At 30.1% G+C, this 26,501-nt stretch overlaps 1 protein-coding gene across 7 annotated transcripts in view; it reads right to left on the reverse strand.

Annotated features, from left to right (window-relative positions):
- Nucleotides 1–893: 893 nt before the first annotated feature.
- The window catches only part of LOC140062363 (probable 3',5'-cyclic phosphodiesterase pde-5), a 42,505-nt gene continuing 16,897 nt past the window's right edge, over nt 894–26,501 (reverse strand). Inside the window, exons 6-27 of one of the 7 annotated variants that reach the window (XM_072108549.1) lie at nt 25,840–26,001; nt 25,244–25,275; nt 24,139–24,247; nt 23,037–23,130; nt 21,773–21,808; nt 20,094–20,152; nt 19,548–19,598; nt 17,240–17,269; nt 13,883–13,941; nt 13,083–13,134; nt 11,737–11,879; nt 10,816–10,977; nt 10,105–10,359; nt 9,533–9,619; nt 8,826–8,858; nt 6,936–7,089; nt 5,983–6,138; nt 5,161–5,333; nt 2,716–2,827; nt 2,095–2,175; nt 1,790–1,878; nt 894–1,601 (exon numbers count right to left, since the gene is read on the reverse strand). In XM_072108549.1, coding sequence (XP_071964650.1) covers nt 1,388–1,601; nt 1,790–1,878; nt 2,095–2,175; nt 2,716–2,827; nt 5,161–5,333; nt 5,983–6,138; nt 6,936–7,089; nt 8,826–8,858; nt 9,533–9,619; nt 10,105–10,359; nt 10,816–10,977; nt 11,737–11,879; nt 13,083–13,134; nt 13,883–13,941; nt 17,240–17,269; nt 19,548–19,598; nt 20,094–20,152; nt 21,773–21,808; nt 23,037–23,130; nt 24,139–24,247; nt 25,244–25,275; nt 25,840–26,001 — 2,343 coding nt within the window. In that variant the 3' untranslated portion in view covers nt 894–1,387. Of the gene's footprint in view, nt 1,602–1,789; nt 1,879–2,094; nt 2,176–2,715; nt 2,828–3,615; nt 3,728–5,160; nt 5,334–5,982; nt 6,139–6,935; nt 7,090–8,825; nt 8,859–9,532; nt 9,620–10,104; nt 10,360–10,815; nt 10,978–11,736; nt 11,880–13,082; nt 13,135–13,882; nt 13,942–17,239; nt 17,270–19,547; nt 19,599–20,093; nt 20,153–21,772; nt 21,809–23,036; nt 23,131–24,138; nt 24,248–25,243; nt 25,276–25,839; nt 26,002–26,501 lie in introns of all 7 variants that reach the window. The other 6 variants (XM_072108548.1, XM_072108552.1, XM_072108550.1 and 3 more) reach the window with 6 other exon arrangements.

Raw genomic sequence — 26,501 nt, forward strand, 5'->3', positions numbered from 1 at the left:
ACATTTACAACTTGAGTTGTAAAATTCATAACAGTGACTTATCTGTGATATATTAAATAAATAATTGCAGTTAAATAAACTGGACTTTCTCAAAATGAGTAAAGCGATGAAATTAACTTAATCCTGTACATACCTTACAGTTTCCTCCAAAATGTTAGGGCGGGGCAGGGGAGGGGTTGGGTGAGTGATGTGGAGACAGGGGATGCAGGGGAAGGGGGATGCGGAGGCAAGGTCATGTGTCTTCTACTGTTGCTTTGTGGAAACAAATTTTAAATATATAACAATAATGTTATCTTGAATTTTATCTTTTGTATAACCACACAATTCAGTTAAACATAATAATAATATAATTTTGCAAATCTACTATACAACAACTACAGTATATTGCCATTTTTGTTTGGCGAAAAATATTATATGGCTACTATACATACACCAGTAGATACATTTGTACACATTTTAAAAGTTGTTCATAATAATTTAGTCTATGCAGCCAGATTAAATTGATCTTTCTACATAGTATATACACTACTGCTATCTACATAAAACACTTAGGAAAATAAAGCTTTGTATTAACAATTATAAACAATATACCCTGCTATAAAAAACATAATTATACTAATTGAATTCAGAATTGATATGGGTATCGTAAATCTTCTAATAGTAACCCACACTCTAATAGTAACCCCTCTTTCAATAGTAACCCACCTTATAAGTCAATCTATAATAATAACCCACTGCTCTAATAGTAACCCATAGGGGTCACTATTAGAGCCACAAAAACTTATGATGCAGCCGTATTTTGAAAATAAGGAGATACTGTACTGCATGTTGATCTCGGCAGTTCTAATAGTAACCCACCCCCCCCCCTTCTAATAGTAACCCACCCTAAAAAAAATCAAATCAAAGAATAACCCAGGGTTACAATTAGAAGATTTACGTTAGATGTGAAGTTTGTAACCTGATGGTGGTAAAAATTAACATAATTAATCAGTAGTTATATCAATCTAATAAACATTAACTCTAATCTGGGAAGAGTGAAATTTTATTAAGAGAATTTCACTCTTCTCTGCTCTAATCAATTTAATCATGATAGGCTAAGTTCTAGCATGGTGATTCGGCTCAATATTGTAAAAATCAAAGCGGCTGCTAGTGCCGCTCGTAAAGAAATATCATAGTCAAAAAAAGCAGAACCAGAGACATCGGGCACGTCTAAATCCATGAGTATAAATATCAAAATTAAAACTATTTTCAATTTTAATTTCAAAACTTTTAAAAAAGTCAAAAGTTTTACAAATTAAATTATGAGAGAATAGTGATGCTTTGTTTTTAAAAACCTCATTTTTTGTTCAATTTTATTTCCCTCTCTATCCTTGCTGACAAACTAGCTTTATTCATCTACACTTTCCTTTGAAACCGCTAATGTTGATTTTTTAAGCAATGGTATTTTCTTTCCATTGTCACTTTCTGACTTTTTGTCTTCACTCTCTTTTAAGGCTTTTGAAATTTCAGCAATGCTCTGTTTTCGTTCTACTTTCTTCTCCTTGTCCTCTTGATCTGTCCGCTGCTTGGCGACCAGTGCTGACCAATTCTGCAAATTTTTCCTATTAAGTGGTAACAAACAAAATAACACATTTTAATACACATTAAAGAATAAATAATTGCAATTTTTTAGTTTAATTTAGTTTTTCCAACTTTTCTAAATCCTTGATTTACACCGAAGTGTTTAAGGCGATGTCATGTATAATGTTACCAAAGTTGCTGGGCCAATTTGGATTTTGAAAGTACTTACGATGCACCATCATATAGTGGCTTACTCCCTGGTACTAATTTGTATAGTAACTCATAGCATGGCAAACATATACCAACAATAAACGAAACCTGAAAAGTAAAAACATAAATAAAAAATAAATGATGTTATACTTGTAAGCCACAGATTAAAACTGTATTTACATCATTTAATATAAAAATAGTACATTCTTATGTGGTTTCATAATCTGAACTGGTTATTCCTTTACCATATACTAATAAATATATAAACATTAAAAAAAATTATATTTATGGATATCTTTATTAACCTATAATTCAAATTCTTACTTGGTTGGCAGGTAGTTCATGTGCTTTGTCCCTATCCATCATTGGAATTGGCTTTTGGCCTTGTGCTTTCTCTTCATCTCCCTAAACATAAATTAAACAAAATCGTAGAAATATTGCAGGCTAATTATGTTTTAAAATTGGAACCCTTTACTTAGACCTTGTTTCTATATGATACAAACTAAACATATATATTATCTACCTGGGCCCTCTTATCTTATCTGGGAAAACAGTTTTTAAATGAATAGGTCACCCAGTATAACAAATAAATTATTAAATCTAGGCCCTTAAAACAAGAGAGTGTCTTTGACTAAAGAGTATAAAGAATAAATTAATAAATAAATCTAGGCCTAATATGATACTTATGGCAAATGAATTATAAATATAAATTCTATTCAATATCAACAATGTTTTATAACATTCAAACAAAAGCACATACATGCACTAAAGATGTGGAACACAACTTAATGTGACAATTATCATCTCAACACTGGTGGAAAATTACAATAATTACGATTATATATCCAGTAAACAGCACACATTTTTCTACAAATTTTATATAAGAATTTTGTAATAAGGATGTCATTGGAAAGATTAAAATTCGACAAAAACAAAGTTAAAAACCTGTTGGTAGAATTCCTCGAATATATCATAAACAACTTTACTGTGAACATCAAATGGTTTGCTAATAGCTGTTAGATCACATGCAGACATAATAACATCATGCGCTAAAGATCTACATTAAAACAGAAATTAACATAATAATGCATATGCAAATAAAGCTTGATGAATATTTAAACATATGCTAATTTTTTATACATGCTATACAAAAACATAAATCATGCAAATAAATATTTGATTCTCAGTGCTGTATCTCCACCTACAGCAATATTTGCCAGTATCATAGGAATATTTGGTAATACAGCATCTCTGTATCATGTTAGGTTACGGTCTATCATGCAAGGTGAAACACATGTGATGGTGTATTATAGAATTCTCCTGTGATGCTGTATTATGGAATTCTTTTGTGGTGCTGTATTATGGCATTCTCCTAAGATAGCTAGATACAGTACTGAGAATCGGATTAAAAAAAAAAGTTCATTTTTACTTGGAATGCAAATATTTATGATTAGCATTAGCAATTATGTTCAATCAATAGGGAAGTTTTGATTTGTAACGACCAAACTACATCGTGTTTAGTTCATTGTGCGCATGTGGAGATATTGGGACGTGTGTCCTTGCTCTTCATCTCGACACAGGTTTGGTGGTCTCTAGGTCAAGAGGACGATGACCGACGCCAACTTCATTGGGTTGATCGTCAGTCGTCACAAATCAAAAGCTCCCTATTTACAGTATAAAATTCAGTATACAAGATTTATAACAACAAAAAATGACAATAAACGATACAAAAAAGCATATACAATATGCAATAAGCAATTAGTGAAAACAAGATGCTGAAATGAGTGAAATGACGTTACACAAAACCACTGAACTGAGCCATTCCAAGCTGTGCTCATCACCCACCTGCTGATAAAATTCATCAAATATAACTTTAACGGTCTGTTGTTGAATTGACCACGGTTTACTGCTAGCCGAAAGGTCACAGGCTGTCATCGTGATCGACTTTATGAAGTTTCTAGATTGAGGAGGTTCAATGGCATTATGGATAGATAACTATGTGTTGGAATAGGAAAGTTCTTTTATAAGAATATACTATGTTTAAATTGTATTCATACTGCCCTCTTTTAGGCTAAAGCTCTGTCTACACTATCATTTGACAACAAAAGTGTGATGTGCCCAAATATGGTAGTGATATACCCAAATATGGTATTGGTCTGACATCATGTCCATATATGGCCAGGGCACATCACATTTTGTTGTCACATAAAATTTGATAGTGTAGAGAGAGCTTAACACTCAACCTTTTAAATACTGTACTGTATATATATATATTCATTCCAAAATTTCTAAAAGTATTGGAATTATTTATAAAGTAAAACATTTACTAAATACATCAGCTTTATTTAAATTATATAATTCATTAGTTTTGCCTTATTTTACATATTGTTGTGAAGTCTGGGGTAATACCTTTAAAACTAATTTAAATTGTTTATACATATTACAAAAAAAGGCACTCAGACTTGTTATGAAAGTCCCATACACCAGTCCAAGTAAACCAATTTTTAATTTTTTTAAAACTCTTGATCTTTATAATTTAATAAAACTATATACCGTCTCTCTAATGCATAAAGCTTTTCATAACTTACTCCCAGTGATTGTTCAAAATAATTTCATTTTATGCTCAGCTGTCCACGATAAATACACGCGACAAAAACACCATTTCTACCCACAATTTAAAAGAACCACTCAAAAATCATTAAGTTTAGTTAGTAAAGGGGTTGAACTTTGGAGTGATATACCTGAGACTCTTAAGTTACTTAAGAATCCTATAACTTTTAAAATAAAATACAAAAATAAATTACTTTTGCAATACTCTGATTAGAACAGGTTTTTTTTTTTATCTTTTTTCTTTTTACAATTACATCTTACTCTCTGAGAAATCTTTTTTTTTTTAAGATAAAGAAAAAAAAAGAAACTTTCTTAAAAGTTACATTTTGTTTGCCTATGCCGTTGTGCCTTTGTTTCATATTACTATTTATAAACTGTTTTGTAACAGGGGGTTTCTACTTATAAGCTGTGCTTCAGAGATTCCCCCTTTCCATTCTTTCATTTTTGTAATGAATATTTATGTATGTTAATGGTTTTATTTTGTTGTGAATGGAAATAAAGAAACAAACAAACAAATATCACGCATATATTATAAAATAGACATTTAGGGTTTGTAGGAAAAGAATAGATCATCACATTTCCAATTTTGGAATTGGTTGTTTTTGGGCAAAAAAATAATTAAATAATAATAAAGTAGTATCCAACTTATTACATCTCTGATAAAGTACAATTTTTTTCAAATCGATGCAATATAAAAGATATATACAATATTATATAACAAAACCCAAATATGATTTAACTTCACGAATAAGTAATAATAATGAAACAGACAATAAGTACCTATGTGATTGATCCTCCCAGCTAAACTGCTTCTTTTCAATGAGACCCTTTAACTTGCCCTTGTTTCCAAAGAACAATGCCAGATCTGTTGCCAATATCGAATGTCGTATCTCATTCAGCACAATCTTGTACTCTTCTGAAGTCAGGTGTCGAAAAATGTTATGGCCGTCATTCTAATAGTACGTAGAAAATGTTTTATTCAAATCTTAATTTAGCATTGACAGCAGATTCACTGTGACAATTTTGTGAACATGAAGTGAACATAAGCCCTATAAAGATGTGCACTAGTTTGAGCTGTAAACAACCACCAATTGTTTTTTTCTTAAACCTCTGTCTACACTACACTAGTTTGACAAAAAAAGTGTAATGTGCCCAAAGATGGTAGTGATATGCCCAAATATGGTAGTGATATAACATCATCATGTCCATATATGGGCACATCACATTAAGTTTGATAGTGTAGACAGAGCTTTATACTGTGTATTCTATTATATCCTATATAAGATTTTTCTAACAAAGTGGCTACATCTATTGTATGCCTATATCTACACCTATTGAGAAGATTGGGGCTCTGGGCCTCTAACCTTTAAGAAAAACCATCCCACTAGGCAATGGGTGAGAAAATATGATTTTTTAAAATGGTACAAATGGGTTCGAACCATAGCTAGGAGAGTAACCAATAAATATTATTATTATTATTATTATTATTATTATTAACACCATTAGCACGAAGTTGCAAGACCTATGCACAGCCCATTCGACCATGATGTTGCGAGACCTACACACTGCCCATTCGACCTGCTTGCGATACCATTAACTCACCTGTAGTATGGTAACAGTCTGGTTGAAGTGATGATGTTCCATCGTCGACGTTGAATAGATTGCAGCTAGAGGTGTTGCGTTGTTTACCATGTACGAGTTGTTCTTTCCTCTGTGATCAAGGTCATGGCACAGACAGGCTATAAACAAAGCCAGTGACTGAAGCAAAAAAGAAATATGTTCATTTTACCGTTTTTGGTAAAAACTGTATGAAGCTGAATGTTCAAGTATTTATTGTTTGTTGTTTATTGTTGTTTATTGATTTCAACAAATAATATAATTATTTCTTTATAAATGTGGATGGTGGTCAAAATAAATCTAGAAGCAGACTTTAAGCAGAGACCACCATTTACAAAATAAAAATAAAAACTGATGACTATCGATTTTGTTCTGATTATTGTCAATGGGTCTATAGAAAAAATATTTCTCTCTGCTTAGATTAGATGCACCTTGTATTCAGTATCAGTGGCACTGGCTAATTGTAACAATTGTTTCAAATTTAATTTATTTTTGTAATAAAAAAAGAAAAAATTATAATGCATTTTGAATATTATTTTCTTTACTGATCAATAATAGTTTCTTTAATTATTGCCTCATTTAAATACAATTGTGTAGTTGGTATATAAGTACCCTAGGCGCTGATTTCTGTTCTGATGACGAGAATAGTATTCTCAAAACATGTCAAGTAATTTAAGGCAGGTTTGCCTGTTCATTAAATGCTTTACGAATTTGATTTTATCTGATCAATAATAGTATTATAATAATTGTATCCAAATGCAGACTGTTTTGATTTTTATTAGTTATCAAAATAAACATGAACCACAGTAACACAAAGGAAAAATAAATTTTGTTTTCAATAAGTCTAGTTTTTGTGATGCAATACATTCTTTAAAATTAGCTAGTTATTAAAAAAATATTGACACACAAAGATAAAAGGATTAAGATAAAAAACATACTTCAAGAAATGTAAAATTGTTGATGTCTGATTTCTTTATGATGGTGTAGACAGTGTGAGCGACCGAGAACGCATGAGTCCAGTTGTGGTAAGGTACGTGGCGATAGTTCTTGCGTACAGTTAATACAAACCGACACAGATCATGGTAATCAAACCTAAAATAAAAAAATAATGTTTATATTTTATAAATAAACAATAACAACATAATCATTGGTATATGAACAAATATATAATATAAATAAATAAATGTTTTGCCTTAATTTTATGATGCAATGCGTCTGATGAGTATTTGAAATGGTTCAACCATTAAAGACTATGTTGTCTAATGATATGATGCTTGCCTTGGTATCAAGAGAGGTTGCAGGTTCGAATCCTGCAGGTAGCATTTTATCACATGATCATTTTATGGAACTTTAATCTGTTGAGAGCTAATGCTACGCAGAACAATGGTTAATTAAGCACTTTGTTTAAATCTTTTTTAATAAGGATAAGAATACGGGCATAAACACCATCTGAAGAATTTGAAAGTAGCATATACAGTACAAAGAGAAAAAGGTGGTATTTGATTTATTTCTTCTTTTTACTGGGTAACCTCTTCAGTATAAGCTCTGTCCCAAATATGGTGGTGATATTCCCAAATATAGTAGTGATATGACATCATCATGTCCATATATGGGCACATCAAATTTTGTTGTCACATACACTTTGATAGTGTAGACAGAGCTTAAGACAGTTCAAAATGGAATTGACTATTTATCTATGTGTTAATCATGGTAGATACTGTTCTGTGGCATGCCTTAGGCCAGTATATGGTCACCAATGCATATTTTTTCATAAATTGGGACTATTAGTGTCGGTTAAACATTTTATTTGATGTAAATGATCAATTATTCTTTCGATAATTGGGTAAGATTAGTGTAAAAAACTATTTATTGATCAAATTATTCATGAACAAGGTTAACATTTTGCAAACATTAAAATGTATGCAATCTATGTGTGAGCACTTTCTATGTTTCCTCATAAAGATGTCTGCCAAGTTTATGCTGATAATAGTCATGTACAGTGTACATTTTTATTTTGCTTTTTATTCACATAATATAGTTATTTTATTCATGGCCAAGGAATTTACTAGAAATTGTGAATCGGATAACTTGGAATATTAATTATTATATAAATATTTTTGCATAAAAATACATTAAATGTTATTATCATAATTGAACAAAAACGATTGAGTTATATATAATATTAAATCAACAACAAAATATTAATCATAATAGGAGGGATAGAAAAAGGAAATTTAGAAAAGTTTTTTTTTTAAAGGGTTGGATTTTGGAGAGATAGGGACCAAATTGTTAACACAGAAATTAAAAGTTGCAATATTACCATCATGTCATTTGCATTCATTAAGGCGTTGGCTTTAAAAGTGGAGAGCAAAAGGTTTTATAGAAAATAATATATATAATTATTAATTTTAATTAGTTAAAACAGTAAGCAAAATAAAACTAAGGTTTTATAAAGACCTTTTTAAATTGAATTAACAGACTATTATAACAAAGAAATATATTTTCAATTGTATTAGATTTTTCTTACCATAAGCCATATTATGTTAACAAAAATGTAAATCAAAGTGAAGATAAAATTTCAAAAACAATTTAATACATAAACAAAAAATATAATAAGGAAAATGATTAAAGAAGAATTGAACCATTGAAGAATTTAATATTTAGAAAAAAGGATATTCTTGCTGAACCAAAAAGATTATTAGTAATATAGCATTTGGTTTTAAAACAATTAATAAAAAGAATCATATTAAAATTATTAACCACAAAAGGGAAGAAGCATGCGGACAAGTTGTTAAAGTCAAAAAGCAACTTGAAGTAGATTCTTCTACCTTTCTTCAAACGACAAAGGACCTTTTCCTGGCCTGAAATAATTATCCAATATACTACTAGTCAAAACATACACACTTGTATACAAATTATGCTAAATAAAATGTGTTATCATTAATGAACATTTAGACACTTTGAAGTATTTAATATTAACAACAGCACAATATACATATCACATTCACACCCCAACCTGCCGCAACCACACTTCCTCCAAACCCGCAACCTCATCCTCACCCCTCTTTAAAAAAATGCCAAAAAGAGAGATCTAAGTACAGATAACAATATAGCTGATGAACAACTGTTGATATGATTATGTGAGGGCGTGTGCCGCAATGTGTTTACTGATTACTGATTGTGAGATCGTGGTTCGAATTCAACTTTTGCTCCATTGCTTGTATCCTTTAGGCAAACACTTTACTTACGTTTGCCTCTCTCCACCCAGGTGTATACATCGGTACCCGATTAGGTCAAGAAAAAATTTTGCACCGATTACTAGCTGCATTATGGGAGTATGTTTCCATACAAGATCCAAAATAATGTGCAGCGCATTCAGAGATTGCTTATATACGATAAGAATGAACTATTATATTATAATGATTGATAATGATGACAATGACAGGGGTTAATAAGAACAGTATTAATGACGCTATGGTAAAAACCCATTAGCAAATACATTACACTATCTGTAAACAATTAAATACTTTGTTACCTTTGCAAGTCAAACAGCTCCTTAAACATACAGATTACATACAAAGGTTTAGTATCCTCATCTAAACTCCAGGGTGAAAAATCATATCTGTAAATAAATTATTACATAACAACAGTAAATATTATTGTGTGTAATAGTAAAAAAAATAAGAATATTGAGCAAAAAATATAGCTGTCTCTGGGATAAAAGAAAACATGACATCCGATATAAAAGAAATTAATTATGGAGCATATAACAAGGATTATTACATAACAACAGTAAATATCATTGTGTGTAACAGTGAACAAAAATAAGAATATTGAGCCAAAAATATAGCTGTCTCTGGGATAAAAGAAAACATGACATCCGATATAAAAAAAATTAATTATGGAGCATATAGGATTGTATACAGTAGAAACACTATTTATTAAGCTCTGTTTACACTATCAAACTTTATGTGACAAAAAAATGTGATGTGCCCATATAATATGGACATGATGATGTCATATCACTACCATATTTGGTTATATCACTACCATGTTTGGGCACATCACAGTAGTTTGATAGTGTAGACAGAGCTTAAATCAGGTTACCTTGCAAGGTCTGGCACAGGATCAGGCACTTGCATATTTATTAGCTTGGTGAACTCCTCTTCTGAACATTGGCGATGGTAGCTTAAGATCTCTAAGGCTACCCGGTGTTTTTGCTCTGACCGGCGTATCTTGTCGTACAGTTTGGCGTGATGTAATGCCAGGCCACAGTAAACCGCAAACGTTTCAAAAGCTTGTTCGTCTGCCCGAGTAAATGCGCCACTCTTTTTATTCACCATCTGCACTACACCGATAATGCTTCAGAAACAAAATGTACAGTATATAGGAGATTGATACCTATGTGCATGAAAATGAGCAATAGGAAGATGCTATGACAAATTAGATCTCTAAAGTAGATCATTTTCATCAGGTTTTAATAATGATAATTAATTTCGAGGTTGAATCGTTGTTTCAAAATGTTTGTCTACCAATCAGAGAGAGTAACAAAATCCTGAAGGAAACAGAGAACAAACCTCTGACATCACAACCTTGAATTGACCAATGACAAGCGACAGTACGAATAATCCATCGATTGTTATTGGTCAATCTACTTGCGTTGCAAACAAACAAACTTTATGTGACAACAAAAAGTGATGTGCCTATATATGGTGATGATGTCATATTACTACCATATTTGGGAATATCACTACCATATTTGGGCACATCACACTGGTTTGATAGTGTAGACAGAGCTTTAAGCCATGTTGTACTTACTGTCCTCTTATCTTAATTGGCATACAGAGTAGAGACTTTGTAACATAACCTGTCTGTATATCAACTTGTCTATTAAACCTATCGTCAAGATAGGCATCAGGGATGTTGAGGATCTCTCCAGATGTTGCTACGTGTCCAGCTACTCCTTTACCAATCGGAAACCTACAGAATGAAAGCAATTATATCTTAAGCTCTATATACACTATCAAACTAGTTTGACAAAAAAAGTGTGATGTGCCCAAATATGGCAGTGATATTATCAAATACAGTATGTCCATATCATGGGCACATCACACATTTTTGTCAAACTAGTTTGATAGTGTGGACAGAGTTTAAATATTTCTTAGGGGAATAATATATCTTTTTATAGTGAGGAAACTGCAATTCTTTACAGCTATAGCCCTCTCTTTTCCTTCATCATGTGATCTCACTGTGTGTACTTATATTTCAGAAATTCAGAAATTATTCTGACAGCGCAATCCATCATCGATATATCAAATTTCAGATAATTATATGGATTATAGATCAGGTATTAAAATTGATGACATAAAGCTAACTGACTGAAGATAATAAGGTTTGGATATTACAGGTAAACTATCAAGAAAGTGACACATTCTTTATATTAACATATTGACATATATCAGTAGTCAGAATCATCATCTACACTGATCCAAACTGACTTGCTGTAATGTATATGAACGTAAAAAAAACAACAGTATTTTGGTTATCACACACAGTTGCATGGTGTTCAGGAGACAAGTTGAACATCTGGGACGCCTCCCTGGTGACTTGGGAGGTTTGAACATTGTATTGCCCTGTATAGGTACTAGAGAATGTTTGAGATTGTTCTACAGTAACTACAGTTCAGTAGCTGGAAATACTCCATTAACTAAATATGGAAATGTAGTCCACTTTATTTACCGTATCTCTTTGTGATCTTTCGTAACAACTTGGCTCCCTTGGCCATCACCTACATCAAATATTCTGGCATATAGCTCTTTGCTTTTGTTGTCCACCAGAAAAAGAGATGCCCTGTCTGCACTTACAAGACGCTGAGCAAAATTCTAAATATAATATATATATATATATATTAACATATTATTTATTAAATATATGGCCGCTAAAGTGGCACATCATGCATGTACCATACAATTCTAAGTGATTTTATTTTTATAAGGTATATTAGTAGGGGATCACGGATGGGAAAATAGCTAGGGCAAGGAAAAACAAAATGTAAGGTGTTTTTAACCATTCAAAAGTGTGAATCATCATCACAACAAGAAGTATAGTAATAATTTAGCAAACAGCCTTTTTTGAACTCTTCCAAGAAATATATTTTTCAAAAAACATCAATTTTGGGGTCATTTTAGGATGTTGTCTGACCTTTTAAAATTGGCAGTAGAACCCCTATTAAGGGGAGACTTTCCCATGAAACACACACAAAATAATATGTTGCCAATTTTAGTCAATGCCTATTCAGGGGACACCTGTAAAATAAGGGAAGACATTTTTGTATCTAAAAGGTGTCTATTTCAGCATAGAGATATTATAGTGAATATCTCTATGATTTCAGGTACTGTATCTATACTTGTATCTTTTTGAGGAAAGAGTAATATTTGAGGAATTTTAAATGTGTAGTAGTACTTCTGTGTATAATTGTAAGTAAATGAAAATGATACCTGTCATAGGTCCCACTTAAGAACTATTATTAATGTGAAATATCCGAAAAAGATTAGCAATAATAAGTTATATTTGGTAACAAATACTAAACCTTTATCTGAGAATGTAAATAAACTTAGGTGGTCTATGCTTGGCCATATACTTAGAATGAGTGAAGATACTCCTGCTTTTTCAGCATTGGTGTTTGGTATAGTACACTCTAATTCAATAAAAGGGCGAATTGGAAAACATCAAACCAATCTGTTAAGTACACTTAGAAATGATTTATTTATCAGATTTTTAAGATAAATAATTTTAACGACCTAATTAATTTGCGTGAGATTGCCAGTAACAGAAATAAGTGGCTTTTGTTATTTTGAATCTTTATTTTTACATTATTTTATATTTTTTGTTGTTGTAGGATGCATGCATATAAGAACGTATCAGATTTTGTAAATCCACAGTGCGTGGTTTTGTTACATTTTTTGGAATAAAGTTACCTATATATATATATATATAAATGAAAATTATATTGATTGACACATGAATGTAATAGCTACCAGGGAACTAAAAATCAATAAAGCTGCATTATGAAATATATATCTCACCATTATTTTCATAATGACACTGTCCATACTTATTATATCTTGAAATATCGATCTATATGAAATAATAATGAGGGTGGGAAAAGCATTCAATATAAAAATAACACAATTAACATCAAGCATTTGGTTAGGTACATCAAAATATAAACTCTACTAAGCATAACCTTGGTAACAAACAATTAAATTATTTTTGAATATTAAACAAAACTAATCAAACGACAGGCTTTGATGTGATTAAGTTTCACAAATTTCATTTCTTAATCAGCCCTTGATTATATTTTTCAATCAATAATGTGATTAATTTTCCTCATGGTTAATTGACGCCAGTGCATATTTTTTCATCAGTTTAAATGCCCACACGTCTTTGATTCTTGCATATTTTTTTATTTATTATATAACTTTACATTTCAAAGATGTATACACTTTAAATTACTCTTTGAGATTGAGATGTTTAAAGCTCTGTCTACACTATCAAACTTTATTTGACAAAAAATGTGATGTGCCCATATATGGACATGATGATGTCATATCACTACCATATTTGGGCATATTACTACCATATTTTGGCACAACACACCTTTTTTGTAAAACTAGTTTGATAGTGTAGACAGAGCTTTCGACAACCAGGTTGACGATCTAAGTTTGGCCGCCCTGTGGTTCATAAAACTTCTTTGTTATTTTACAAATATTCAGATACATATTGGATGAAAATACAGTGATTACATTTGCTATTGGCAAAACTTGGCAATATGCCAATGTAATCAATAAAAATATAAATCATAATTAATTATTACTCCACTTACTTCGTAACGTTCATTATAAAATCGTTGAGTTTTCTTTGCCGCGTCATGTTTTGATAAATCTAATAAAAAAAAAATAATGTAATATAAAAATTATAATAATTTTTTTTAAAAATACAAAAAATGATGAAATAGATTGTGCTATTTTAGATTATAGATCAAATTATTATATATACAATAATATAAACAATATTTTATTTTAGATTGCAAGATAAAATTTAAAACACAAGGGTCTTATGTAATAAAATAAAATTACTAGTAATGTAAAAAAAAATAATTGAAGATGTTTTTAAAGATATTTAAAGAGTTTAACCATTTTAAAAACATATCAATTCCCTCACATCTATTAAGCCGTGAATTTAATGTTCTCTAAAAACATAAGCAGGAAATCCTCTTTATATAAATCTGTTGACCTTTTAAACTAAAAACAAGATAATCAAGAATCTGTTTACATTACTACATTGTACAATTCTATTTTTCTTATTCGTCTGTATATTATTATTATAAAAATGTAATATAATTTTATGTATGAAAAACTCAAATTACATTTATCAGTTGTATTTGTAAAATGTTATCTTAAAATGCTGAAGTGATAATTTGGATGTTGTTTATGTTTATTACTCTTTTTCAATACATCAAAACAAATTTAAAACAAAAAAAATATGTCTCAGGGTGGGCTTAAATCCAGATTGGGACCTCAGGGTGAGCTTGTACAAAGATACACTTATGTGTGAAAAACTTAAATTACATTTATCAGTTGTATTTGTAAAATGTTCTCTTAAAATGTTGACGTAATAATACATATCCATTTGGATGTTTTTTTGCATTTATTACTCTCATTCAATTCATCAAAACAAATTTAAAACAAAAAACCTTACAACTTGCACGTCATTGTAAGATAAGTACGTGTTTGCTGTACTATTGAAACATGTAATAAACAACTAATTAAAATTATGAGTTAAATTCTCAAAATGCTGAGCATGCAATATAGAATTATCAAATAGAACGTTTTACAGTGCAAGGAACAAATACTGTTTGATATTAACCGATCAACTTCCAAGAACGGACATCAAATTAATCAGTTTTATCAACATACTGTATGTAGTATATGCGTTCATTCATTATACCTATACAAACAATGTTTAAGAACATTAATGTTTTTAAACTAGCAAAAGATAATGTCCATCTAATACTACTTCCAATCTCATAATGTTGCCATTAAAATATCTAAAACAAATTAATTTCCCAAAATAGGAGTAATTAATTTCAAGAAAGCTACCTTCAATCAGAGAATTTGAATTTAATTATAGTAATAAAGTATAGCATGATCTTGTTCATATAGATCAATACAATCATTAGCAATAACTACTTACAGGTATAAATATATTTTTTAGTCGAGCAGGTTGTGTTTTATCTTATGATGGGCTTACAGATACAGATTCCTTTTATTATCCAATATAATGGAAATTAAAGTGCTCATAGTGCTTGGCTTGCCTAAATATAAAAATATGTCTGAGTCTCAGGGTGGGCTTAAATCCAGGTTGGGACCTCAGGGTGTGAGCTTTACAAACTGAATATGCACTCAGAATATAACTATCAATACTGTTCTTTTTCTAAATTATTTGTCAATTTTGTTTTTCTAATTTTTTCCTTGTTTTCTTTATACTTGCCCCAAGTCTATATTTATTGTCTTTTTATGTATATTTAACCAGTCGACGTTTTAATACGTATGAAACGCCATATGTGCCAAAATATTTATCTTTTTACTAATATTAAGCCATATAAACGTCTGTATGAATTGATTGAATATTTCAGATTTTTTTTTTAATATCACGAAAGATAATCTCAATTTGCCAAAGTAGTAATTATTACATTCATGTTTCATAATATTCTCATTAAAACCTCTAACAAGGAATTAATTCCCCAAAAGTAATGCATTTCATGAATGATTATGTACTTTCATTGTAACCTGAGGCTAGAATAAGCATCTACTGTACATTAATATTTAAAATCAAGATTTATAACTATATAGTTGCACTGATGAAGGGCTAGTGTTGCCCGAAAGCTCTACTAATTTTTCTGGCTGTTTTACTTTATCGTTTTGATTTAGCTTTCTGCTTACTTTATTTTGTATCTCCATTGATATCCAGCCACTGATACCCACAGCATTGCCATCTTGTCAGTAATTTGCCTTTGAATTACTGTATAATATTTAAAAGGAACAATAACAATGTTGGCTATAAACTATGAAAGTATTTTATTATTTTACAAAGATGTATTGTTATTAATATTTATTTCTTAAAACTGGACCTAGTATTGATATTTCACCTAAAACATGGTTATCTATTTGTATAGTGTAATCTTTTAAGTTTCCTTTAAGCATGGAGGGTGGAATATGATGTTGTTTAGGCTTTTCTGTCTGTGTAGTATATGTATTTATTATTGAATTCATTCTTGTTGTATATTAATTTATGAAAATATTGTACTGTAATTTTCGGTGAAATTCAATAAGTGAATAGAAATGTATTCATGTGCAGAATTAGGAGAAACAGAGGATATTATATACTGAAGTGGAGTGTAGCCTGGGGAGAATGACATTTATCTGCAATCAACCCCCACGCTCTGCTGTTAAACTTGTTTGTGAGGAAATAAATCACCATTAGGAACTACATGTAGATAAATGGTTTATGACAACACATCAAATTTAAGACAACAATGTTGTCACAATCTGTGCATAAATCCTCAGGAATTATATAATAATGAATCTTTATGAATTGAAATATTCCTTAATTTAACGAATACAAAACATTTATTATTTGTTTTATAACACACCTACTATGAATAATTTCAACAACAGTACTACATAGGTCTAGGCACAGGACTAGACTTTTAGGAGACAGAAATCCTAGCAAAACGGAAAATTTCACTGATAAACTCCTGTTCTAATAGAGCTAATATTGAACGACATGTGAAACATAATTAACAAATCAAATGGCAAGAAAACACAAAATTTCACTGATAAACTCCTGTTCTAATAGAGCTAATATTGAACGACATGTGACACATAATTAACAAATAAAATGGCCAGGAAACACTCTGGTATGTTATAACTCATAGTACACTCATTATTTGTTCAATAGTGCCTTTGAAAAGCTATACCTTTTTGGGACACCTTTATTAAGGAGACACTAGTTCTACAAACAAAATGCAGTATATGCCAGGATTGGCTGTACTGTTTGCCTTTTTAAAACACTACAGCCAATCCCTATTTAGAGGATACCCGTACTGAGGGTCGACCCGAGGGTGTCCACTAATAGAGGTTCTACTGTAATTCTTTAATAGTGTAGTGCGAGAACTTACCTCATTCTCATAGTTTGAAGAACTAACGTGCTATAGACAAATATTCACCAAACAACATTGATTAGGTACATAAAAAAAGAAAAAAAAAGGTAGTGAAAGGATTTAAATTATAATGTGAGAATACAATGATAGATAGAACAAGAAAATAACATATAAGATTTTTTTTGACAAAAAAAAAATATACATATATATAAATTTACATCAAGTTTGTTTAAGTACTAATACTTGAAATGATGAAGGGCTAGTGTTGTCCGAAAACTCTGCTAATTTTTATGGCTGTTTTACTTTATCGTTTTAATTTAGCTTTTTGCTTATTTTATTTTGTATCTCCATTGAGATCCAGCCACTGATACCCACAGCATTATTTTCAGTAATTTGCCTTTGGATTTATATATACATTTACATTTACAATTATTTTAAAATTAAAAATAATTATTATTATTTTTTTTTTAAATCAAACTTTTAATACACGATTTTATTTTCCTATTTAACTTCTGACAATTGGAAACTGTATGCATTCTGTGATAATAAACACACCGATCCTAGAAGTGGGTATGTAACACAAGTTCATACCTTTCATGTTTAAATCCAACTTTTAATAAAAGATTTTATTTTGCTAATAATAAATCACATAGCGTCGATCCTAAGGGGTGGGTATGTATATTTCTAAACACAATTTTATATCTTTCATGTTTAAAATAACTAAATACACGATAAATTTTATTAAGCTATGCCACAGCAGATGCTGTCAAACTGCATGCAAAGACATATGTATCATAAATGCCAGTTGCTTTATATATTGATGTCAATTTGTTTTTATGTGAATTTTTTTTGCGTTACATAATTTTCTCATTTTTTTGACACAACATCGTGTTTATTGAATAAAATTTATATGGCACATTGAAAGGAAACGTGTGACTTCATTATCAATAGCCTCTGAACTGGACTGCATTGCTGTTATCAATAATAATGTAAAGAATCGTAATTATGTAAAGACAGTTAATAGTTAAAGATGATGTATTTTCTCCATTAAAAACATAAAACATCATATTTTGAATAGGCCATTTTGCAGTTTCAATAAAATCATTCATTGCATAGTAAAAAAAGGAACAAAAATAAAAACAAAATAAATGGTTGCATTTAACCAAAAACCATTGTGACAAAATATTGACTATTTTTTACTTAAATTACAGTTTTTTCAGGTAAATATTAATATTTTTCCAACTTTTGGTCAAAGTGAATAACTATTATGTTATAAAAAATTATTTTATAAGGGGGACGATACATCATCCGCAACCACGCCCACATGTGGGAACGTACCAACGTACCACCGTCATCATTTCATTTTCACGATATAGACTATAATAATGTTAAGCTCTGTTTACACTATCAAACTTGATGTGACAACAAATGTGATTTTCCCATATATGGACATGATGATGTCATATCACAACCACATTTGGACATACCACTAACATATTTAGGTACATCACTACCATATTTAGGCACATCACTACCATATTTAGGCACATCACTACCATATTTAGGCACATCACTACCATATTTAAGCCTTAAATGATGAGGTATCAACTACTATAAAGTAACAAATGTCAACGTCAGCAATCATCTCAAACGTCATTTAACTGCTATTTTTAAATAAATTGATATTAACCTTTGTAGAATGCACTAAAAGCTTGACATTTAAAAGTCAGTATAATGATTATTGAATGTGTTTTGTATGTCTTGTCATACTATATTAATTAGAAAAAAACTTTTATTGCAGCATGTCGTTTAAGCAAATCATTAAAGTATTACATTTGTTTGAAATAAAAACAATAATTTACAAGACTGTGTCACACTAGTATTTGTTGACGAGAGAGACTGCAATCCAATTTCTCACTATGAATGCTTGATGTGTGTCCCCTATCCCTACCACCTTCTTTTCCAACTACCAGTATTAGGAAGCTTTTGATTTGCAACAAATGTTGTATACAAATAAAGTGTTCAACACTCTGTACACTATCAAACTAGTTTGACAAAAAAAATGTGATGTGCCCAAATATGGTAGTGATATGACATCATCCATATATGGGCACATCACATTTTTTGTCACATAAATTTTGATAATGTAGACAGAGCTTAATGTAATGATGGGTAAACAAAATACAAAACATGAATAAATATTAAAAGAAAAGTGTAACAATTTTTTTTTTAAATACACAAAATAAATACAATGGCGAGTGATGATGAGTAAGATGAGAAAACTTTTATATATATATATATTAATGTTATGTAATAATGTTCCTACCTCTGCATAGTAGTAGGCAAGGCTTCCCCATACTAAAAAGTTGCTTGCAATCTAAAAAGGAAGAAATATCCACAAATCATAATTATCAAAGCCATCTCCTAGTCCTATCTCAATTAAATTCTACATTTAATAAAAAAATATACATTAATCTGTACCCTTCATCATTAAAATATGGGACATACCAAAGCATATCAATATTTATGTAATAATAATATATGTTCTAAACTAATTTTTTATGAACGTCAATTTTAGTTCGCAAACTTCTGATGGGTGACAAGATCCCTGTTTAAGTCTACAATTATTTGATTATTTATTTTTATATATTTATTATTTTTGTTGGTACTGTATGTAAATCATAGTGTGTTGGCGACTGTCCAGCAGAACTTTATAAAATATTTATAAAATTAATTTGTTATCATAAATTCAATATAAAAAATATTCTATGCTGTGAATAACAGATAATTATATAAAAAAATTGTTATTTAATATAATCATAATTTTCTTGCCAATGACAATATTTTAGGTGACAATACACCTTTAATTTACCTCTTCCTCCGATTCTGTAAAACCGGGATGGTTGGTCTTTTTATGGAATTCTAGGACACCTGCAACGAACATTACACAAAAAGACTAATAAAAAATGTATCATTGAATCAATAAAGAGAAAAACAACTTAAGCTCTGTCTACACTATCAAATTAGTTTAACAAAACAAATGTGATGTACCCAAATATGGTATTGGATTTGACATCATCCCTGTCCATATATGGGCACATTTTTTGTTGTCACATAAAGTGTGATAGTGTAGACAGAGCTACAGATTACAAAGAGATGACGGCAATTAAGGCAAGGAGATATTATAAATTAATCCAAACTTGCATTCAGTATATTTTCAGTATAAATGAGGTACAACACACAATAATTTAAAATCAATTGAAACAAACAAAACTGTATGCAAACAATTACATCATGCCAACACTTCCGTTTTACCAAGGAGAATCCAGTATTTTTAAGTTATCACCCAGCTTAACATTGATTTTCCCAGTTTTTCACACTTCTCCGGAAAACAAAATGTAGTTTATTTGAAAGTGTTTTATTAGGCCAGAGTCAACAATCCACACAATACTGTACACAGGCATCAGTTAAAGGTCTACTACAGATTAAGTGCCAAAAACCTAGACTGTATTAAAATACTCACTAAACATACTACAGTGTGATGTGCAAAACTAAGAATGTGGAAAGCACAACAGTGTTAAATTGAAAGTGATGTAGGCTAAACCAATTTTACAGCATGGCCAAATCTACTATAAGTGTGTGAACTGAAACCACTATACAACAGTGTGAAAAACCTATTATAAATGTGCACAAAACTGCTATTACAAAACAGAGTGAAAAGTTGATCTAAATATGTATACTTTACAAGCTACTTGCAAAAGAAGATACTAAGAGTACAACAATTACTAGAGATGGAACAACTAAACTTATTCACCAGTGTGCCACAAATACTACAGAAGTGCATCAATACTACAAATATACTACATGAGCGTGCCGCAAGAAGTGCAAAACCACAAAATTACTACAGTAATACATATAAAAAACTGCAGTAACTAGCAATATAGAGATGTTGGTGAAAGTAAAGTGTCCAAAAGTACTACATGGAAATTTAGGGAATACTATTTAATATCTTTAAATCATTAGGCTAATATATTCGAATACCATGTATTCTGAAACTACTATAGTCATAAAAAAGTAAAAATCAAAATATATTTTGAGCAGCATCTTATTCAATTTCATTTCATCTATTTCGTCTTACATATAACAACAAATAACAAACAATAGAGAGAGACAGGATTCCCAAAAGCGAACTAAATCAAACTGTCAAGTGGGTCTCCAAAACAACAATAGTGTTAAATAATATTAAAATAATATTAACATAAATCATCAATGAAAAACAAAGGTTAAATACTAACAGAAATGACTAAAAATAATATTACTGTACCAGCAACTTATATAAACTAATGAAATCATAATTAAAAATAATAATGATATGAAAGCTATGTGTTTTTTTTTTAAATACAGGTGGAGTTTGCCATAATATTTATGCAAATGAATCCAGGTGGCCGTGAAACACTAAGATGAGAATAGAGAAGAAACACAGTACATGTGAGGAGCTGTGTGTAGGATATGATTGTGTTAATATGTGTTGATACAATGTTGTATAAATACCCATAGCAGCTCCAAACATGTATATGCCTGGAAATCCTGATGTTAAGACAAGGAGGGTTAGTCGGGATATTGTTAAGAATGTTTAAAAAAAAGCTTTGGAAAGTAGCAAGCAAGCAATTATGTAAGTTTAAACAGCAACTCTGGGTTTAATATTGCTTAAACCCTGTCTACACTATCAAACTTTATGAGACAAAAAAATGTGATATGCCCATATATGGACGTGATATGTTATATCACTACCATATTTAAGCATATCACTACCATATTTGAGCACATTACTACCATATTTGGGCACATCACACATTTTTTGTCAAATTAGTTTGATAGTGTAGACAGAGCTTTACTGTGAATGTAGTCATAAATTAAAAAAAAAATACAACTTTCCTACACTGTCATTGTGAAAATATATGATTATTTATACTAAAAACATATTAAAAATTTGTAGTAATGCTTCCAAGAAAAAGCTATATAAATAGAAGTGTTGATTTACTGGAATGATGGGAATAAAAAATACATTAAATAACACATAGTTATGATTGATGTCATAGTATAGCAATTTTAAACCCAGAATTGCTATGTAAATACTCAAAAAGATACACAATACAATAGAAGATAGGAAAATAGTTATATTAACTCTACTCTACAGTTATGTGTACAAGACAAATGACACAGTCCTTCATCTAAAACAAAACCTAAAGAATCCAAGAATGATAATTATGAGTATATTATAATTAATTTAAAGATGGAGGCAGGTTAGTTTTGGTAAACATCAGTCAAAATTAAAGGGAATTGGTAATGTCATCTAGATAAAACTAATCCAAATATTTCTAATGTCAACTTGATGGCACCTAATACAATTCAATTTGGCATTTAAGTCACCTCATTCTGAGGGTAGAATATTGGGTTTTTTTTAATGTTGAAAATGACTTGCCAACCAGTTCGGTTATGTAAATTACTGACAAAATAGTGCCTTGATTATGGAAAGAGTCATGTATTTACAATTTCTTTGCGCTTGTTATTTCAGACCTCACCTTTATACCTTTTTTTGTCTTGATTATAAATTCTTTTCTTCTTATTTTAGCTTGGTCTGATAATGATAATTTTACTGGACTTACAGTTAGAATTTAATCAACAAAAACTTAATTTCGAAGCCTCTGAATTAGCAATTGGATATCAGATAATTTGAATAATCACTTTATGAATGACCTAGCAAGAAAATTATAGTTAAGATTCATAAAATTGATTAACGACTGAACGTACTTACCAGATACATTGTTATTAGCATGAAAAATGGGTAGGCCTAGAGCGGCTTTGATTGTTGTGTCCTTAAGTGCAAGGCCTTCCGGATACTGCGTATGCTAAAGTTAACATATAAAGCTTGATTAATAATGAATCGTTAAGGGTAAAAAACATGATTACATTGAACATTCATTACACAGTATCCATCCAAATAATGGACTCGTTACTGAAGATTAATTTCTCTTCGTATCTTTAGGAGGCTACATTTTCTTATTTTTAATAGCATTAATGGAAGGTTATAATGGACATGATTAGTAATTACACACTGTGAGTGAGTGTGACTGTGACAGCAATTGTATGCAGAAAACCACATACTACATTTGATGGAAATTTGAAGTATAATCTCTCACAGTAGCTATACTGTAAAGCCTTGTCTACACTATCAAACTTAATGTGACAAAAAAATGTGATGTGCCCATATATGGACATGATGATGTCATATCACTACCATATTTAAGCATATTACACTTTTTTTGTCACACTAGTTTGATAGTGTAAACAGAGCTTAAAATGCAAAATATGGAACGGTATGAATAGTATTAAGGTACCTGTATTAAAGTTTATTGTTTAATAGATCAAGATGTTCTATTAAATTTATTTTAAAGACATTACTGAGTAAATTTGCATTGTTGCATTTAAATTAATTTATTTATATTTTACTGTTTAGATTTAAGATATTTGTTTGGTCGGATATTTTATAATAAGATATTTGGTGCATTTTAAGAAATTTGTTTAATATAAGTTTGACCACTAATATCATGCGTGCTGCCACTTTTGCAAAAGTGAAATTCAATAAATTGATAATTTATTTACGTCAGAAGATTTCACTGTCTATATAAAGGTAAATTGTTGTAAATAAATTTAATTTTGGCGCAACCGTTTATTTTTTCAGCATTGGTTCTAGATATAAATAAAAAAATCCTTGATGGCAATAATCTTTATGCAGTAAACAACATCCAGGTACTGGTAACAAAACAAGACTTTGAACTAGGATTCAACTTCTAGGAATCGCTTATGGTCTATTACTATTAGAAAGAGAAATGTCAATAAGACGTCAATCAACTTACCATAGCAGCCAAATCATTTGTACAAACTGCGCTCTGTGAATAGGCCACAAAGCCAGCAAATGTTTTACCCTTTTCAATTGACCATCTTTGAGAAGAAGAGGTGTCAGGCCTAAAATAAATATGAAAGGATGGAGTTATTAACAACTATAAAGAACAGATTTATTTAAAGATGTACAGCATCTTCATAAACATGAAAAAGTGAAAATTAATAAAATCAGACTATGAATACAGTAGGTCATTTTACAATTTTAATAAAGTTAAAGTATTCACTTCTGTAGAAAAACAACCCCCAAAAAATACTTATTTCACTTAATAAACACAAAAGAAAACAATTTTTAGCAAAAAAAAAACCTTGTCTGACAGAAATTTAAGTATTTTTTGCTTTAAATTACATTTTTTCAGGTACATTTTTTTTTCAATCCAGTTTTCGGTCAACGTGAATACGGTAACTGTTACGTTACGATATGATTAAAATCTCATATTAAATACAAAATATATAAAAAATTTTGTTAGGGGGACAATATACAGTATCTAAAGAACAGATTCATTTAAGAAATTGATACATAGACATCTCAGTGATTTGTCTGCGTTGGTGTCCCATCATTATTTTTGATAATTTTGTGGAACTCGGCGCTAATAATCTGCCCAAAGGCCAAATTCAAGCAATGTTTTTATTAAATATGCCAAAGCATTTGATTAAAAATGATTAAAATTTACTTCAGTATACAGTAGTGATGTGTAAAGAAACAAATAACTGCAATTAATTTATTATTATAAATTTAATTAAAAATAGCAACTGATTAACAATCAACTCATAATCATTTTTTTTTTAATATTATATTGTGCATGCCCACATGTATGGTAGTGTACTGATAGAGAAATGGACTGTATTTATTATATCAGTAAAAAATATCAGCAAGCATATTTTCATCAAATTTAAAATATGTTATGATGTCATCATACCGTAACAGTCATGTAAACATTTTATCTACTGTAATTATGAAACTAAAATTTACAAAATGAAAAATATTTTTTAAAATATGTATTATGATCTTTCATCTTGAAATGTATTTTAAGTTTAAAAAACCCAAAAAAAAAAACATACCAACTTTCTCCTGGTTTATATTCATACAACTCCTGAAATAAAAATGTGTCTATGTTTAAATTTAATTTTTATTCATTTGGTGTTTGCATTTTTTAGAAAAGTTGGAGACAATAATGTCTGCAATAATAGCAAATAACATTTCCAGGCGCCATAATATAAGTTAAAATACATGCCATTAAAAATAATCTTATGGTGCCACATTAGAATTGTTAAAAACACACACATTATCCTTAATGGAAGAAATTACCAACCACATTACACACAAAATTGATACTATATTTTGACCTCAAAACCATTATTTATTAATAAGGGAAGTAGATGCTAAGCTTGTGGCTGTATATCACTGCAAGATGCAGAAATTGTGACATTTCCAAGTAAATTGTACAAATTGTACAAGTGACATTTAAAGGTACTGTACTGATCAGACATGTAAAAAAAAACTATAAAAATATATTTAGAATCACGTTTTGCTTTTCAAAAGGCTTTAGCTTACTGTACTATAATGTTTTTGTAAATTACAAAAACATTAGGTATATTACAAATTAGTATTGGATGTGTCCTGGTTTAGCAAGATCTACACAATATTAACTACGCACCATTTCTGTTTCATTCACAAGGTAAAGTCGATAACTGTCTGCGTTGATTAGCGCCGCAACGCACTCTGCCAGCTCGTGAAGTACAAACACTTTATGAGGCTGTTGCTGAAGATCTTGTGTAAGCTCAAACAAAACCTTCCGTCGATCTCTTTTATGCGGACTCTGAAATGAAAATTAATAGCCATGATGTCTTCAGTATATATGTTAAAACTTGAAACATTCAATAAAGCTCTGTCTCCACTGTCACCACTACCATATTTGGGAATGTCACTACCATATTTGGGAATGTCACTACCATATTTGGGAATGTCACTACCATATTTGGGAATGTCACTACCATATTTGGGAAAATGACACCTTTTTGTCAAACTATAGTTTGATAGAGTAGACAGAGCTTAAAGATATATCGTCCCCCAAAAACATAAAAAATGAAGATTAATTAAGTCAGACTTTGAATATGTTATTTTGTAGTTTTAATGTTTTTACTTATAAAAAGGCCAAAATAAATGGTTAATATCAACCAAAAATCCCTTGGCTGGCGGCAGCCAATTTGACCATTTTTTTGCTTTAAATTACATTTTTTCAGGTAAACACATTTTTTTTCCCATCCAATTTTTGGTCAAAGTGGACAACTATTATGTTACAATAAAATGGAATATTCA

Source organism: Antedon mediterranea, chromosome 11 (genome assembly GCF_964355755.1).
Source record: "Antedon mediterranea chromosome 11, ecAntMedi1.1, whole genome shotgun sequence".
NCBI lineage: Eukaryota > Metazoa > Echinodermata > Crinoidea > Comatulida > Antedonidae > Antedon > Antedon mediterranea.